Source organism: Mustela putorius, unplaced genomic scaffold (genome assembly GCF_011764305.1).
Source record: "Mustela putorius furo isolate JIRA1106 unplaced genomic scaffold, ASM1176430v1.1 tig00000095_pilon_pilon_pilon, whole genome shotgun sequence".
Lineage (NCBI taxonomy): Eukaryota > Metazoa > Chordata > Mammalia > Carnivora > Mustelidae > Mustela > Mustela putorius.
The window spans coordinates 27,325,989-27,340,926 of NW_025421280.1; the positions used below are offsets into that span (position 1 = coordinate 27,325,989).

The 14,938-nt window shown below is 53.8% G+C and overlaps 1 protein-coding gene across 14 annotated transcripts in view; it reads right to left on the reverse strand.

Annotated features, from left to right (window-relative positions):
* The window catches only part of MAST3 (microtubule associated serine/threonine kinase 3), a 37,626-nt gene extending 23,463 nt beyond the window's left edge, over positions 1–14,163 (reverse strand). For 8 of the 14 annotated variants that reach the window (XM_013060584.2, XM_013060581.2, XM_045081640.1 and 5 more), the window contains exons 1-3: positions 14,086–14,139; positions 7,058–7,089; positions 4,479–4,568 (exon numbers count right to left, since the gene is read on the reverse strand). In XM_013060584.2, the coding sequence (XP_012916038.1) occupies positions 4,479–4,568; positions 7,058–7,089; positions 14,086–14,124 (161 nt within the window). In that variant the 5' untranslated portion in view covers positions 14,125–14,139. Of the gene's footprint in view, positions 1–4,478; positions 4,569–4,858; positions 5,229–7,057; positions 7,090–14,085 lie in introns of those variants that run through there. The other 6 variants (XM_045081654.1, XM_013060586.2, XM_045081647.1 and 3 more) reach the window with 3 other exon arrangements.
* Positions 14,164–14,938: the final 775 nt, after the last annotated feature.

Below are 14,938 nucleotides of genomic sequence, written 5' to 3' on the forward strand. Positions count from 1 at the left end.
ATGGTGTCACCTTAAGAGCAGCCCCTTCACAGGTCACAGGACACACTGGGAACTAACCCAAGGGGCCTGACATTGAAGCCCAGACCCCACATCTGAGAAGGGAAGGCACAGAAAGGCACCCTTGCCTGATATGTAATCCTAACTCTCTCCAACCATCTTGCCACCAATTTTGCTTCTCAGGTCTCCCAAGAGACTCCCCACCCTGTCTTCCCGGCCAGTGTCACTCTCAGGTATCTCTTGGGTGTGTCCCCCAGAACGCTCTCCATCTCCAGGTCCCCCAAGCCTGGGTCTCAAACACCCATAACTGGTCATTCAGTCACTCAACATTCATTGAGTACCTACTGTGTGCCTGACCCTGCGCTGAACCCTGAAGACCATGCCCTCAAGAGGCCCCAAGTCTGGAGGGGGAGGCAGAGAGTAAACCGGAAGCAATGAAATGATCAAGGTAGTTTCGAACACTAAAGTCAAGGAAAGAAAGGAACAGAGGTAACAATGGCAAAGGATGACTTTAGTCTGGAGGCCTCTGTGAGGAGATGACACTAAAGCCAGTAGAGATTGAGAAGGAAGAGGAGCCAGTCATGGAAACAGTGTTCCAGGCAGAGGGCACAGCTTGGGCAAAGGTCCTGAGACAGGACTGAGGGAAGGATGCCAGCAGGGCTTACCATGTAAGCCTTGTGCACTGTTAAGAGGAGTACAGCTGAACAGTAGAATCAAAGGGGTGCCATGAAGGGTGTGTGGGCAGGGGAGGGGCACGATCTGAACTGTCACCGCCCTCCCATGTCTGCCATGTGGAACAGGAGATATCAGGCACAGGAATGCAGATGGCATTAGGCCAGTGAGAGACTGTGACGGGGTCTGGGAGGGGAGACACTGAGGCCTGGACCAGGGGGACGCTGTGGAGAAAAGTGGGGGAGATTCTGGAATTGTTTTGTGGCCAATGGATGGGCCCTGCTGAAGGGCCAGATGTGGAAGGGAGGATGGAAGCAGTCACTTCTGACCCTTAGGTGTCCCATCTGGGCCACGGGCCAGGGACAGAGCCTCCTGCTCATGGGAAATGCAAATTCCCATAGGTCTGGGGACCCAAGTAGGGATGGAGTCATGGTCTCGCGTCACCCTCTGCTGACATGCTATGCCCACAAACCCTCCCTGCTACATGTGCCAGGGACAATGCTGCGCAGTTAGGAAAGGAACTACCCTGCTTAATCCCAGCTGTGGCTACACCCCACACCATCTACATGCGCCCCATTACGCCCACTGCTCTGGCATCCCCAGCAGCCACTTCTCCCACGGCCATCTGGCCTCAGTTTCCTCCTCTGCAGAACAGGGATGCAGCTCACAATCCAGAGTGCCCGTGGTCACAGCCAAGGCCTCCCATGAAAGCCTGACCAAGCCGCTGATCTCTGGCACCAGCTCGCTGCCCAGCAGATCCTGTCCCTCCCCAACTCACACATTCTCCATGGCTCCTCATTGCTTTTACAGCCAAACCACACTTCTGGGTGAATTCGTCTCAGATCCCAACCCTATCTGCGACTCAGGATCTGTCTCCCTCTGCTTGTCCTCGTGACTGCGTAAATGGCAAAGCCACAGGGAGCATACAGACCCCTACCCCCAACTCTTCCTTGGTCTGACCGCCCTTCCCACCTGCCCATGCCTTGTCCACACCACTTCCAGTCACGGATGCTGTGCGGTTCTTAGTACCCTGGAGAGAAAAATGCAAATTCTTCCTGTCTTTGACACTCAAGGCCCCAAGGGAACACTCTTCTGACAATACCTTTTGCTGTGACCTTGTCGGAAAGGACCAAACTCACAGCTTTCCTCTACCCACCACCACCACCACCACCACCACAAGCAGAGCCCTACCTGCTTCCCATGTGTCCGTGCCACAAGCATTAAACTGAGCATCAGCTATAGACCAAGCCCTGCCCTAGGATAGAGGACAGATCCAGGTCTGGTCCTCAAGGGGCTCCCAAGCCTCTGGGTAAGAAAAACAACCCAATAATCACACAAGAAAACATAGAAATCACAGTGTCCATGAGGGAAAGGGACAGGTATAATGGACATAATCAGGGCTTGGGAGACCCTGAATGGGGGGCTGTGGTTTGGAAAAGCTTCCTATATGGGGGCTTGATAGAGATTTGACAAATGAAGAAATGAAGAAATGGAGGAAATGGAGCTCTGGGCAGACAAGCAGCACTTGCCCTGAGGTTGGACCAGCTTGTGTTCTGGCAGCCCAGGTCTCATGGCTAGGGTAGGGTGAGCCAGATGGGGAGATAGACGGGGAGGAGGTGGGGGTTGCAGGGGCCAGACTGATGGGGCCTCAGAAGCTGAGGGAAAAAATGTGGGCTTATTCCTAGGGTGCTTGGGGCAGGAGAGGTAGGGACCCATTTCCTTTCCTGGCCCCAAGTGATGTGGTTCTGCTGCCCTCTCGTGGTGGGTGAGGAGACTTTTCTGCTCAGAACCCCAAACACTGCCTCCATTTGCTCCTGGTAAAGCTGGCTCAGCGGTTCACAACAGGTTCCTCCCCTCCTCTGGTCCTCACCCGGGGTAGAGGCCAAGGAGGTAGTAGAGGCCAAAGAGTCAGGGTCAGATTTGGCCTGACATTCTCTCCCAGGGTGGCCCTGGACAACACACTCTTAAATCCTGAGTTTCCTCCTCTCCTAAATAGGAGTACAGCAGTCCCTGCCTTCCACAGCACACCCCCACCTGGTCCAGCCCCCACCATCTCCTACCCTGACGTTGTCCTAGCCACTTCCCTGACTGCCACCTCCATTACTGTCACATGCCCCAGCAGATACTCTTCCCCCCAAACAGCCACAGAGGCTTTAAAAATCTTGGTCCTGGGGTACCTGGGTGGCTCAGCTGGTTAGTATCTGCCTTCGGCTCAGGTCTTGGTTGGGGTTGAGCCCCACATTGGGTTCCCTGCTTGGCAGGGGGCCTGCTTCTCCCTCTCCTCCCCACTCATGCTGTCACTATTTCTGTCTCTCTCTCTCTCTCTCTCAAATAAATAAATAAAATCTTCAAAAAAACCCCACAAAAACCTTGGCCCTGCCTCAGGACCTTTGCACGTGCAGTTCCCATTGTCTGGTGCCCCCCTGTCCCTGGCTCTGCCTAGGTCTTGACTAAAACCCACCTCCCTGGAGTGCCTGGGTAACTCAGGTGGTTAAGCATCTGTCATCTGCTCAGGTCACAATCCCAGGGGCCTGGGATCAAGCCCCACATTAGACTCCCTGCTTAGTGAGGAGTCTGCTTCTCCCTCTCCCACTCCCCCTGCTTGTGCCCTCTGTCAAATAAATAAATAAATAAATAAATAAAATCTTAAATAAAATAAAACACCACCTCCCCCAAGAGGTGACTATCTGAATGTATCCTGTTTGTCCACTCACTTCTTTACTGCCCACCTCCCTAGAGCTGACTAAAAGCCACTTGAAGGAGGGGCTATTTCAGTCCTGTTCACATCTATGCCCTTAGCACCTGGCTTGCAGTAGGCATCTACTTAATGTTAACTGTCTGTTACCCAGCACCCAGTGTGGACTTCAAATTGTTCTCTCTTCTCCCCATTAAAGGTGTGTGGAAAGAATCTAAGCAGCTCATTCACCCTAAGGTATAAATGATTGATCGGACCTCAAATTCTAGACATCACTGATTCACACATCTGTCGTCTCCCTGAACTTTTCCCAAGCTGTGCGAAGAGCCCGTGATAACCCTTATATTCCCACCTGTACCAGGCAGGGGATGGGGGGGACCCTGAGATGCACCAGTCACAGAGGGTGGCTCAGACCCTCAAAAGACTTGGGCAGCCAAGCTGGCCCTGATGCTTAGTCTCCAGATGTACTAAACGAGGAGAACTGGTGTCTCCTCTCTAAGCCTCGGTTTCTCCAGCTGAGGAATGGGGTCGGAAAGGGCACCTCTCTCCTGGAGCACCTTTCCTCCCTCCTGGGGGAGGAAACAGAAGGCATTTGGGAGAGCTGGCCCCAGTCAGGCTGATTCTCTCCTGACACCACTTTGCCTTGTTCAGTGCATGGGGCCGTCATGGTGAACTCTCAGCCTTGGGTGGGTATGTGTGTGTGTGTGCCCACGTGAGTGTGTGTCTATAAACTCTGAGGGAGGAGCTTTCCAACCCGCTGACCTGGATGTGGGGAGGGTCCCTGAGGTCCTAGCCTGGAAGGCAAGGCTGATTCAGTAGGGGTCAGGCTGGGAACCCAACACCTGTCTTAGGATGTCCTTGGGCAAGAGCTCAAGTTCTGGCCTCACCTTGGCCACCTGTCGGATGGAGGACCTGTTGGCTAGAGCTGAAAATGGAATTTCCCATCAAGGTCCTAGTGTGGATAGCACTTTCATTTTATGGAGGGGTAAACTGAGGCCCAGAGAGGCAATGTCACCAGCCCACAGTACCTTGGTGGGTTGGGTCTAGGTTGCTTCTGAGGCTCTGGGGGTGCCAGGGCAATGTCCGAGCCCCGCCCCGATAGGCTGTCACTTACCTCCAGGGGTGCAGGCCCAGCGAGGGGCTGCAGGGGCTGCAGGGGCTGCTGGGGCTCAGCAAAGATGGGCTCTGGCTGCTCGGAGATAGACTGCAAAGAAAGAGGCCGGGGACGGTGAACCTGGTGGTGGCCCCTGCGTGTGGCCAAAGCCGGAGATGGACAGGGACTTCAGTTCCCTTAGGGAGAAGGGGCCCCAAGGCCCGGGATTCTGGGTCTCTGGCAGGCCGCGAGGGCGGGGCCTGACTGATGACCCCGGAGGGCTCCCCGGAGGTGGCGGTGCGACTCTGGGCGACTTAAACTGAGACACACGGATAAGGGTGGTTATCTGTCTGCTTCTCTCCCCGCCACCCTATTTCCCCCCTTCTCCGACAAGCACTCACTCAAGGGTCAGCGCCGGGATGTGCAGCTTGTCTCTGCGAGACTTCATGCCGAGGCCGGGGCTGCGTCTACGTGGCCGGGTGCCAAAACCACCTTTGTGGCCCCCTGAACCCCGATCACCGTGCGATCGGACAGACCCACAGACGCGGACGTGGGGACAGCACGCCTGGCCGGCGCTACCAACGCGGCGTGGAGGCTGGGCCGCTGGGGGCGCGGGGGGCGGGCTCTCTCCTCCTCGGGGCGGGGCTCGGAGCCCCGCACCTGCGCGCAGGCCCAGCCCAGCAGGAAAAGTCGGGTTGCAGGAGGCTGGAGTCGCGGGTGCCACCCCCTCCCGGAGATCGATGCCAAGGCTGCCAGGTCTCGAGCCCCCAGGCTGCGCCACCGGAAAGGAAGGGCGGTCACTGTCTTCCAGATTGGCAATATTGCTCCATCGTCTGGCCCCGCCCCTTCCCGGCTACGGCCGGGTCTCTGCCCTCGCCCCGCCCCCCCCGGGGGTTGCGTGGGGGCGGGGTGTCACTCGCACCCGGGATCTGAGTGCGACTTGACCCGGTTCCCCATCCCCAGCAGCTCAGCAGCATTCAGAGCCCCTCCTGGCGGTCTCAGCATCCCCGCGGTTACCAGGGGCCGGGGCCACGCCTCCAGGCCTTTGCTTCACCGGGTTCCCTCTCGTCAGGAGCGTCGTCCCCCTCACCCACATCCGAATTCAGGCCCGCGGGCCCCTCTTTCGCGGAGCCGTCCCTACACAACGACGCATGGCTCCCTGAGTCCCATCCTCTCTTTTGCCCAGTGCAGATCCCAAGAGTCCGGGGTTGTTTGTGTCTGGCTATGGCCCCCTTGACACCCCACTTGGACCCAATCAGGAACACGGCAGGTAGCAGAGTAGACAACCCTCAGGGAGTCTTTGTCCTGGTCCTGCCCCAGTAGCCCAGGACTTTGCCCTCTATGGTTCCTTTTCCTGCCCACTACCCCGCCCCCAAACTGGGCAAAGGCCAGAAACAGTGCCCGCCTTCTGGTCAGTGTTGGAGCCCTGCCCCTACTGGGCCCCTCAGGCTCCTCCTCACCAGCTGCACTATCCCCAGCCCAACAAGAACAGATGGTTTGGGCTTGGGGGCCAGTTTGACCTCATCCCCACCATCAGATTTCAAACTCTCAACCAACCCCTAGGACTTCCCCCTTCTCACCCTCCATCTCCCCTGTGCTGTCTTCACTCCAGCTACCCCTGTTTCCACGGTGTTCTTCCAATGTCAAGCTGGTTTGCACCCCAGGACCTTTGCCCATGCTATTCCCTCTAGCTGGAAGGCCATTCCCCTCGAATTTTCCCCCTTGCCTCTGCCTCCTTTTCCAGATCTAGGCTCAAATGTCACCTCCTTCAAGAGGCCCCATATCTTCAGGGTTAAAGCTGGCCCCTAGCCCCTCTATCTCTGTTTAATTTTTCCCCTGCATAGTATCACTTCACCATCACTCTCTCCAAGAGAGTATGAGCTCATGGGCAGGGTTCAGCATTGGACCCCATATCTGGGTCCCCCTTGCCTGGAATAGGGCCTGACACACAGTAGGCACTCAAAAAAAGTTTGTTAAGTGGATGATTTCACTGCAAGGCAAGAGAATTCCCACCCCTCAGGCCAACACAGCCCCCAAAGAGGGGGTGTCTTGCACTTACACACTTTCGGACCACCAGCACAAGGCAAACCCCTCCCTGTCTTGGGCTTTGGTTTCCCATCCATACACTGGCAAAGGCACGGACCAAAATGTTCTGTGAGCTTTTGGGATCCAAAAATGCCAACCTCCAGACAAACGCTAATGAGACCCTGAAGCATACACTTTTCTACCCGTGTTTCCTGAGAGTGAGCACCCCATCACGGGAAGCATGCAAGCTGGTTCTGGGATACTTGGCTGGAATTCTATAGTTTGGACTTTAGGTGTGAGACAATTTTCCCTTTTCCAGGCTGGATGTCCTTGTGTCAGTGGTAAACCCTGCTGCACTTGTCAATTGTTTCCTAAATTGCAAACTGGCCTGGGCCTCCCAGTTTGTGACCACCAAGTAAAGCACTTCTGAAACATTTTCTGAAACGCCGGGGGAAAGGATCAAAGTGAGAAGCTTTGTTATAATTATTAAATATATTCACAGTTTGGAGGCTGCTGCTGAAAAAATCTGTATCCAGGACCATAGGGCCCAGCCCATTGGCCTTAGATGAACTCACCCACGTCCCCGGCGTGGCAGGCTCAGCTCCTTCTGAAATGAGAGGAAACAAGGGTCATTCCTGAGGTGGCAAGGCCTTCACATCCCTGGCCCTCCTCCCAGCCCCCCCCCACCCCATTGGTCCCTTCATCACCTAACTCCAGCCAATGTCTCCTTTCTACTGCCCCACACACTGGGCTCTGCCCTGCCTCAGAGCCTTTGCATCTGCTGTGTCTTCTGCCAAGACGGCCTTCCCTCTCCTTTGGTGCTAGTTAATTACATCCTTCCTCAGCTCAGGCATCCCTTCCTCCCGGAAGCCCTCCCAGACTCCCAGTCACTTCCCTGCCCAGCTCATACCCTACTTGCACCAAAAACAGCTTCATAACTTTAAATAACAAATTAGTTATATTTATAAAGAAGTATGCCAGTAGTGGCTAAATACTAACGATCTGCTGAGGAATGAGAGATTCTTTTTTTTTTTTTTTCTTAAGATTTTATTTATTTGACAGAGAGAGACAGCGAGAGAGGGAATACAAGCAAGGGGAGAAGCAGAGGGAGAAGCAGAGGGAGAAGCTCCCTGCTGAGCAGGGAACCCAATGCTTTGGGGCTTGATCATGATTTGAGCTGAAGGCAGATGCTTAATGACTGAGCCACTCAGATGCCCCAGAAAGGGAGATCCTTGGATCATCCTCATCCTGCCCCTGCCAGATCTGAAAGCCCTTCCCCTCTTACCTATGCAGATTTGTGTCCTGGGAGCCACTGAAGGGTGGGGACCCTGATCTGTGACTCCCTATTGAAGACCCTTTTAGAGCTCAACGAGCTGACTTGCATCAACCCTGGGTGTCCTCACCAGGGCAAAAAGCCCGAACTTGGGGTCCACGTAACCTGAATCCATCCTCAAATGTGGCTCACCCAAGAAGGTTTTTAAATTCTCAAAAGGTCATGTAGCACCAGTTTAGAATCTGTGGATACTCAGCCCTGGGTCAGGATCTACTTATTATCCGTTCCTTCCTGGCTGTGGGACCTTGAGCAAGTAACTTGTACTATCTGTGCTTTGATTTTCCCATCTATAATGTGGAGGTTAACATCAGGAGGGGTCCAGGGTAATAAGGATCAGTTAGTATTACTGTTGCTGTTGTGTGTCGCTGTGCTATTGTTGAGCTCAGCCAGGGTCCAGGCGGACTGTTATAATACCTGATACATTTTACATTTACCGAGCCACCTACTAGAGATCAGGAGCAGGGCCATTTCACAGGCTGGGAAACTGAGGCGCAGAGGGAAGCCTGCCGCCCATGTCTCTTGGCAGGGAGAAGGTGGGGAATCCGGGTCTCTGGACATCCCTCTTCCCCCCACTCCCCGTCCCCACCACCAACAAACACACACACACACACACACACACACACACACACACACCAGGGCAGTCGCATAGAGGACACATGACTATTTTTACCCAGGTGGGCTCTGGGCTGCCCACATCCAGAGCGGGGCGTTCACCATGGCAACCACTGACGTCATCAGCCTCCGCAGCCAATTCCAGAGGGCCGGAAGCTGCCCCGCGAAGGACTCAGCTGGGAGAGGCTGGCTGGGTCCCCCAGCTAGGTAAGGGGAGGGTCCACAGGATTGGGGTATAATCCCAAGGGCTGACCCCAATTACCTTGAGCCCACAAAACAAAACCAAGCCATGCAAGACGGGAAGAGGCTAACCTGCCATCCTGAGATGTTTCTGTCTGCCTGAATGAATACCTCTGGGGACCGGGAGCTCAGTATCATTCAGGGCAATTGATCATAGTCCCAGAACCACCACCACCACCACCACCATTAATACCTCCTTCGGCCCCCTCCAATTGTTTTGGGATCTTATGCCAGCTTACCCTTCTCCTCTAACCTGTGAAAGAGTGAGGAGCTGGTGTCTGCCAGGGCTGCTAGCTGCACCCTCCCCCCATCCCAACCATTTCCTTCCAAAGCCCAGCAGTCCTGTGTTCTGGCAAGCTCCCCCTCATCTGAGCTGTGTGACCCCCTCCAAGCAATCTCACACCTCTGTGCCTCAGTTTCTTCATTTGGAAAGCCTCCTGGTGACACAAGGTCCTGGAAGGAATCAAGTAGCAAGCCAAGGGCTTGGCACCAGGGGAGGTTTTGATAAATCAGAGCCAAGACAGTGATTTCGTGAGATTAATAATAACCACCAATTGAACCACATATTTTAATTTGCTTCCGAAATACAAAAAGATGTGAAGTGGCAGAGAGAAGCGAGGGAAGGTCGGCAGCCCCCTGCAAAGGCTCTGTGGAAAGCTAGGACCACATGGAACTCTCCTGGCACCGCCCCCGGTCCCTCTGCTCCCAGAGCCATCTGCTTCCGCCTTCAGCCCCCTCTTTGCAGGCTGTTCCCCAAGGAGTGACTCCCGCGTAGACGGGGTAGGTGGGGGCTCCGATCCCTTAAAACTGCCCTTTAAAGATAATATTTACGGCATCCTCTTGTGTTCTTGGCTGGGCTGGGCAATGCTGCCTTCCAGCAAGAAGTCTCAGCTCCATCCTGAGGAACCCTCAATCTGAAGAAGACAGAGCAGGACATGGACACCCCCATACTGGAGGCAACAGGGAGGACCCAGAGGGAGAGAAGGGTTGGAGGTGGGGCTGGAGGGAGCCAAGAGGCTTCCTTGGAGGGGCTGTCAGGCTAGTGGGAAACTGTAGGGTGGAGGTGGGACTCAGCCCACCTGGCACCGAGCCCCATGGGAAGTTGGCAGCTGCAATGAAGGGAGAGAAGTCAGCAGGGACCACATAGCACCAGCCTGAGGGCTTTTGGGAGGAACAGAGTTAAGTGGAAATGGGCCACGAGGAGAAAGGCTGGGCGTTTCAGGGAAGCCCTCCAACAGCTGCGGGAGAGACAAAGTACAGATACCAGCTCTGACCACCTCCTCGCCGCCTGGATTTAGGCACCTAGGGTTTTAAAATTCTGTCCTGGGGCACCTGGGTGGCTCAGTTAACTGGTTAAGCCTCTGTCTTCAGCTCAGGTCATGATCCCAGCGTCCTGGGATCAAGCTCCGCCTCTGGCTCCCAGCTCAGCAGAGAGCCTGTTTCTCCATCTCCCTGCCACTCTACTTGTGCTCTCTGTATCTCTCTGCCAAATAAATAAATAAATAAATAAAACTTAAAAAAAAAAAAAAAATTCTGTCCTTTGTGAAGCAAAAGGCCAAGTGGGAAATGATAAAAATAATGATAAAATAGTAAGAATAGTATTTGTAGCAATAACGGCTTCCACGAACTAGTCCCTAAAATCACGGCACAGAAGAGGGAGCTGAAGCCAAACCCAGAAGGCCCAGATGCCGGCTCCTGCCTTGACCAAACGCAAACTGGTGGTCGGAGGGCAAGACCAGGTCCTGTTCACCACCTCCCAGCGCACAGCCAGCTGCGCGGCCTACACTGGCACAACCAGACTGGCCAGCGTGCCCAGAGCCACTGCCTGGACTGCTCAGTAAGCAACTGACCTCGCCACGGCTTCCTAAAGCTTTTATGAATTGACTCTCTGACCTTTAGCAAGTCAGCCTCCAGAGTATCTGATTGGCTCGGACCAGTAGGCTGCCCCCTGATTGGCCGGGAGGTGGTGCTCCTGGGCCCATTAACGAAGCTCCAGTTAAGGGACTGTATACCTAATGGCCCAAACTGAGGTCCTCAACATCTTTGTACCCAGAGGAGCCAGACTGGCTAGAATTCCAAATCTCTTACTCTCCCTCTCTGATCCTCAGTTTCCGCCTCTGAAAAAGGAGGCTAATAATAGCACTGATCTCTTGCGATGTTAGGAGAATTAAATGTACAGCCAGTGCTTAGCATTTATAGGTGCCTGTTCATGTGAGCCGTTATTTATTCACATTTTTTTAATTAATTTTTAAATTTTTTTATAAACATATAATGTATTTTTATCCCCAGGGTACAGGTCTGTGAATCGCCAGGTTTACACATTTCACAGCACCCACCCATAGCACATACCCTCCCCAATGACCATATCCCCACCACCCTCTCCTGACCCCTTTCCCCCCAGCAACCCTCAGTCTGTTTTTTGAGATGGAGTCTTCTATGGTTTATCTCCCTCCTGATCCCATCTTCTTTCATTTTTTTCTTTTCCTACCCCCCAAACTCCCCATGTTGCATCTCCACTTCCTCATATCAGGGAGATCATATGATAGTTGTCTTTCTCCGATTGACTTATTTCGCTAAGCATAATACCCTCTAGTTCCATCCACGTCGTCGCAAATGGAAAGATTTCCATTTCTTTTGATGTGAGCCATTATTTATACTAATATTATTCTTTATAAATTATTTTCATTGTCTGGGGCACCTGGGTGGCTTGGTGGGTTGAGCGTCTGACTCTTGATTTCGGCTCGGGTCAGGATTTCTGGGCGGTGGGGTTGAGCCCTGCATCGCATTCCAGCGTTTGACCCTCTCTGTGCTCCTCCCCCACTCATGCTCTCTCTTTCTCACTCTAAAGTAAGTAAGTAAATAAATAATTTTAAAGATTTTCTTTATTTATTTGACAGAGAGACAGCGAGAGAGAGAGAGAGAGAGAGAACACAAGCAGGGGAAGTGGGAGAGGGAGAAGTAGGCTCCCCACCGAGCAGGGAACTCGATTCAGAGGCTTGATCCCAGGACCCTGAGATCATGACCTGAGCTGATGGCTGACGCTTAACTGACTGAGCCACCCAGGTGCCCCTCCTTTTTTCTGTTGTTTTTTTTAAAAGAGTTTATTTATTTAATTAAATTTAATAAATTTAATTTGATTATTAAATAATTATTAAATTATTAAATAATTTGATTATTAAATATATTTTCACGTGGCTCAGTCGGTGCTTTTGACTCGGGTTGTGATCCCAGGGTCCTGAGAAGGAGCCCCATGTTGGGCTCTCTGCTCAGCGGGGAGCCTGCTTCTCCCTCCCCCTCTGCCTGCCACTCTGCCTACTTGTGTTCCCTTTCTTTGCCAAATGAACAAATAAAATCTTAAAAAAATATATATATACATATATATATATATATTTTTTTTTCCCCCGTAATTTTGTCTCCTACTTGGTCGTTCACTCCAGTCCCCTCCCTGGCTTCGGGCCACCTCTTTGCCCTCCATCGGCTCCAGAGGAGTCCTTCAAAGCCCCGGCGTGTTTTTCTCCCCTGCTCCAGCACTTTTTCTAGTTCCCAGTCACCCTAGGGGGAAAGTCTAACCTCTTCCAAATCAGCGCTGGAAGCCCCTGAAGCAGATGGTTCCCCTCTGACATCCCCAGCTCTGGAGCTAAGAAATGGCTTCTAGTTTTCCCATACAACACATAGAGTTACATGCTTCTGGGCCCAGAATTCCGGCACCCATCTGGGGGTGTCCCCACGTGTTCCTCTGCCTCCATGGGGAAGGACTGCTAGTGCAGAGCTGGTCTGGAGGGGGAGCCAAACCTGCCTGGGTTCAAATCCTGACTCTGTCACCTACCTGCTGTGACACCTGAACAGTGGCTACGCTTCTCAAAGCCTCAGTTTCCCCTTTTGTAGCATGGGGCTCGCCATCAGGGTACGGATGCCCCCACCATGGAACAGGCCCCCACTTCCTGACGTCAGCAGCGCCCCCATTCGCCTACCCGATGGCAGTTTCTCTATTTTAAGAGGCCGCGGGCGGGGCTCGAGTCTAACTGGGGCTCCGGGCGGGGCCTGTCCCCCCACAACACCCCACTGCTCACCGCCCCCTCCTCTAGGCCCAGGCCCCTCACTCCTGCCTCTGGCCTCGGACTTTCGTCTTTCAGCCCCCTTCCCGCAACGCCGAGCGGGAGTGGGGGTGTTTCTGCCGGCAGCTCTGGCCCTGCCCTCCCTGACCCACCGCCCACCCCGTCCTTTCTAGGTTTTAGCTTCGCTCAGACGCTTTTATTTCCCCATACCCCCCCAGCCCCCCGCGGCTGCTTCCTCCGCTCCGAGGCCACCCAGCCACGCTCAGTTCAGGCGCCTTCTCCAAGTGTGCCCGAGCGTCCCACGATGCAGCTGACCACTCCTTGGGGTCGCTGCTGCTCATTGTTTCCCCCCAAAGGCTGGGAGATCCCGAAGAGCGGTTTTAGAGGGTCAGCACCCCGTTGCCTCTCCACTGCCGGGCACACAGCAGGCACTCAATAAATGTTTGTAGTGTAAATGATGCGTCTCAGATTCCCGACCAGCAACCTGGGAGCTTGTTAAGGGTGTGGTCTAAGGCCCCAGGGGGAATTGGCTAAATCGCCTCAATTCCCTTTGCACCGAGGTCCAGAAAGGTCAAAGATGTTGCCCACCGGGGTCACAGGGCCCCCTGCGTGGGTTCGAATTCTGACACCCATGTTCTTACCTCCTAGTAACTGAGCCTCCCAAACACAAACCCAGGGCTAGAGGTCAGAAAAGGAGAGCCCTTACAGCAAATGGGGAAACTGAGGTCCGGAGAAGCAAAAGTGGCTCCCGCCCTCCTCCTCCTCCCCACTCCCCACCGCCGCAGCCAGTTGGCAGTGCCCTGTGCACGATAGAGCTGGTTAAAGCCGCCGGATTGAAGCCCTGTTGGGCCATCTCGAGTTTGTGACTTTTCCGGACACGAGCCTCACTTTCCTTATCTGACAAATGGGCGCCTGGACAGCCCTAACCTCCCGGGCTCACCTTAGGGGTGATCTGAGGCTGGGGCGCGGTGGCGCAGCGAAACCAAGAGGCAGGTAATAATACACATTAATTAATATTAATATATCACTAGTAGAAAGATGAATTCAAGGATGAACATATGGTGAGCGCTCAAAGGCTGCTGTTGCTCATATTATTATTAGAGCAGCTGGTGGTAAGGGGCGCAGCCTTCAGCCCCTTTTTCCCACACTGGCGCTTGGAGCCTCAGTTTCCCCATATGTCAAACGGGGTATAGCCCCTTCCCACAAAGCAAAAAGCACTTTGAGAAGCGGGTGGGCAGAAGGAAAGACTGGAGCGCACGTCCCGCCTTCCGCCTCAGTTTCTCCGGATACCGAAGCTCCGCCCCTGGCACCCAGTTCAGGTCTACTCTGCCGTGCCCTCCGCCCGCCCACGCAGGGGCCTCACCTGGAGCCCTCGGCGCCGCAGGAGGCTCGGTTCGTCCATGGCCCGCTAGTCCGCACCGCCCGGCCCGCCCCCGGCCCCGCCCCAACCTGCCAAGCCCCGCCACCCCGCGCCATTGGTCAAGCCGGTCAGCTGATGGGCCTTGCCCCGCCCCTCTCTCGGAACCCTCCTGGCAGGGCTCCGCCTCCATCGGATGGCCGGACCTCCTTCCAGGCCCCACCCTACCCACCAGCGAAGATGAAAACATTTTTTTTTTTCAATGAGTCCTCCCAGAACTAAGGGAACGTTATCATTCCCATTTTGCAGATGAAGAAACTGAGGCTCCTAGAAGTTAGTTAATACGCCCAGGGCACACAACAGGGCTGGTTCTAGGGTGAGGTGAATGAAGCACCCAGTTCCATTAAAAATTTAAGAGGGCCCACAAACATCAGTAATTAAGATACCCAAGATTGTAAGAGGATAGCTTAAAGAATTTAAACTAACGCAAAAGAGGCGTGATGAACTAAATATCACAATTTAAAATAAAGACAGTATCAAACTCTGCCTGTACGTGAACCTGCCTCTCTTTTTTTCACCCTAATCCTTGCCTTAGTCCCAATAAAACTTTATTTACAAGAACAGGAAGCCACTGTTGTTGCCAGTTTCTGTTTTGATTTCGGCTGCTTTTGCTAAGCCAACTGGGCACCTGGCTAAGTGCCTCATGAGGACCACCTTTCACAGGTTATCTGATGATAATTGGGTCAGCTCCACTTTGCAGAAGGGAAACTGAGGCAGGGAAAATCCCAAAGTCCCAAGATGACATCCGTGTTCTCTCTGGGACTTCCATTCTCTGGTCTCTGCAGCTTCAGATTCCCTT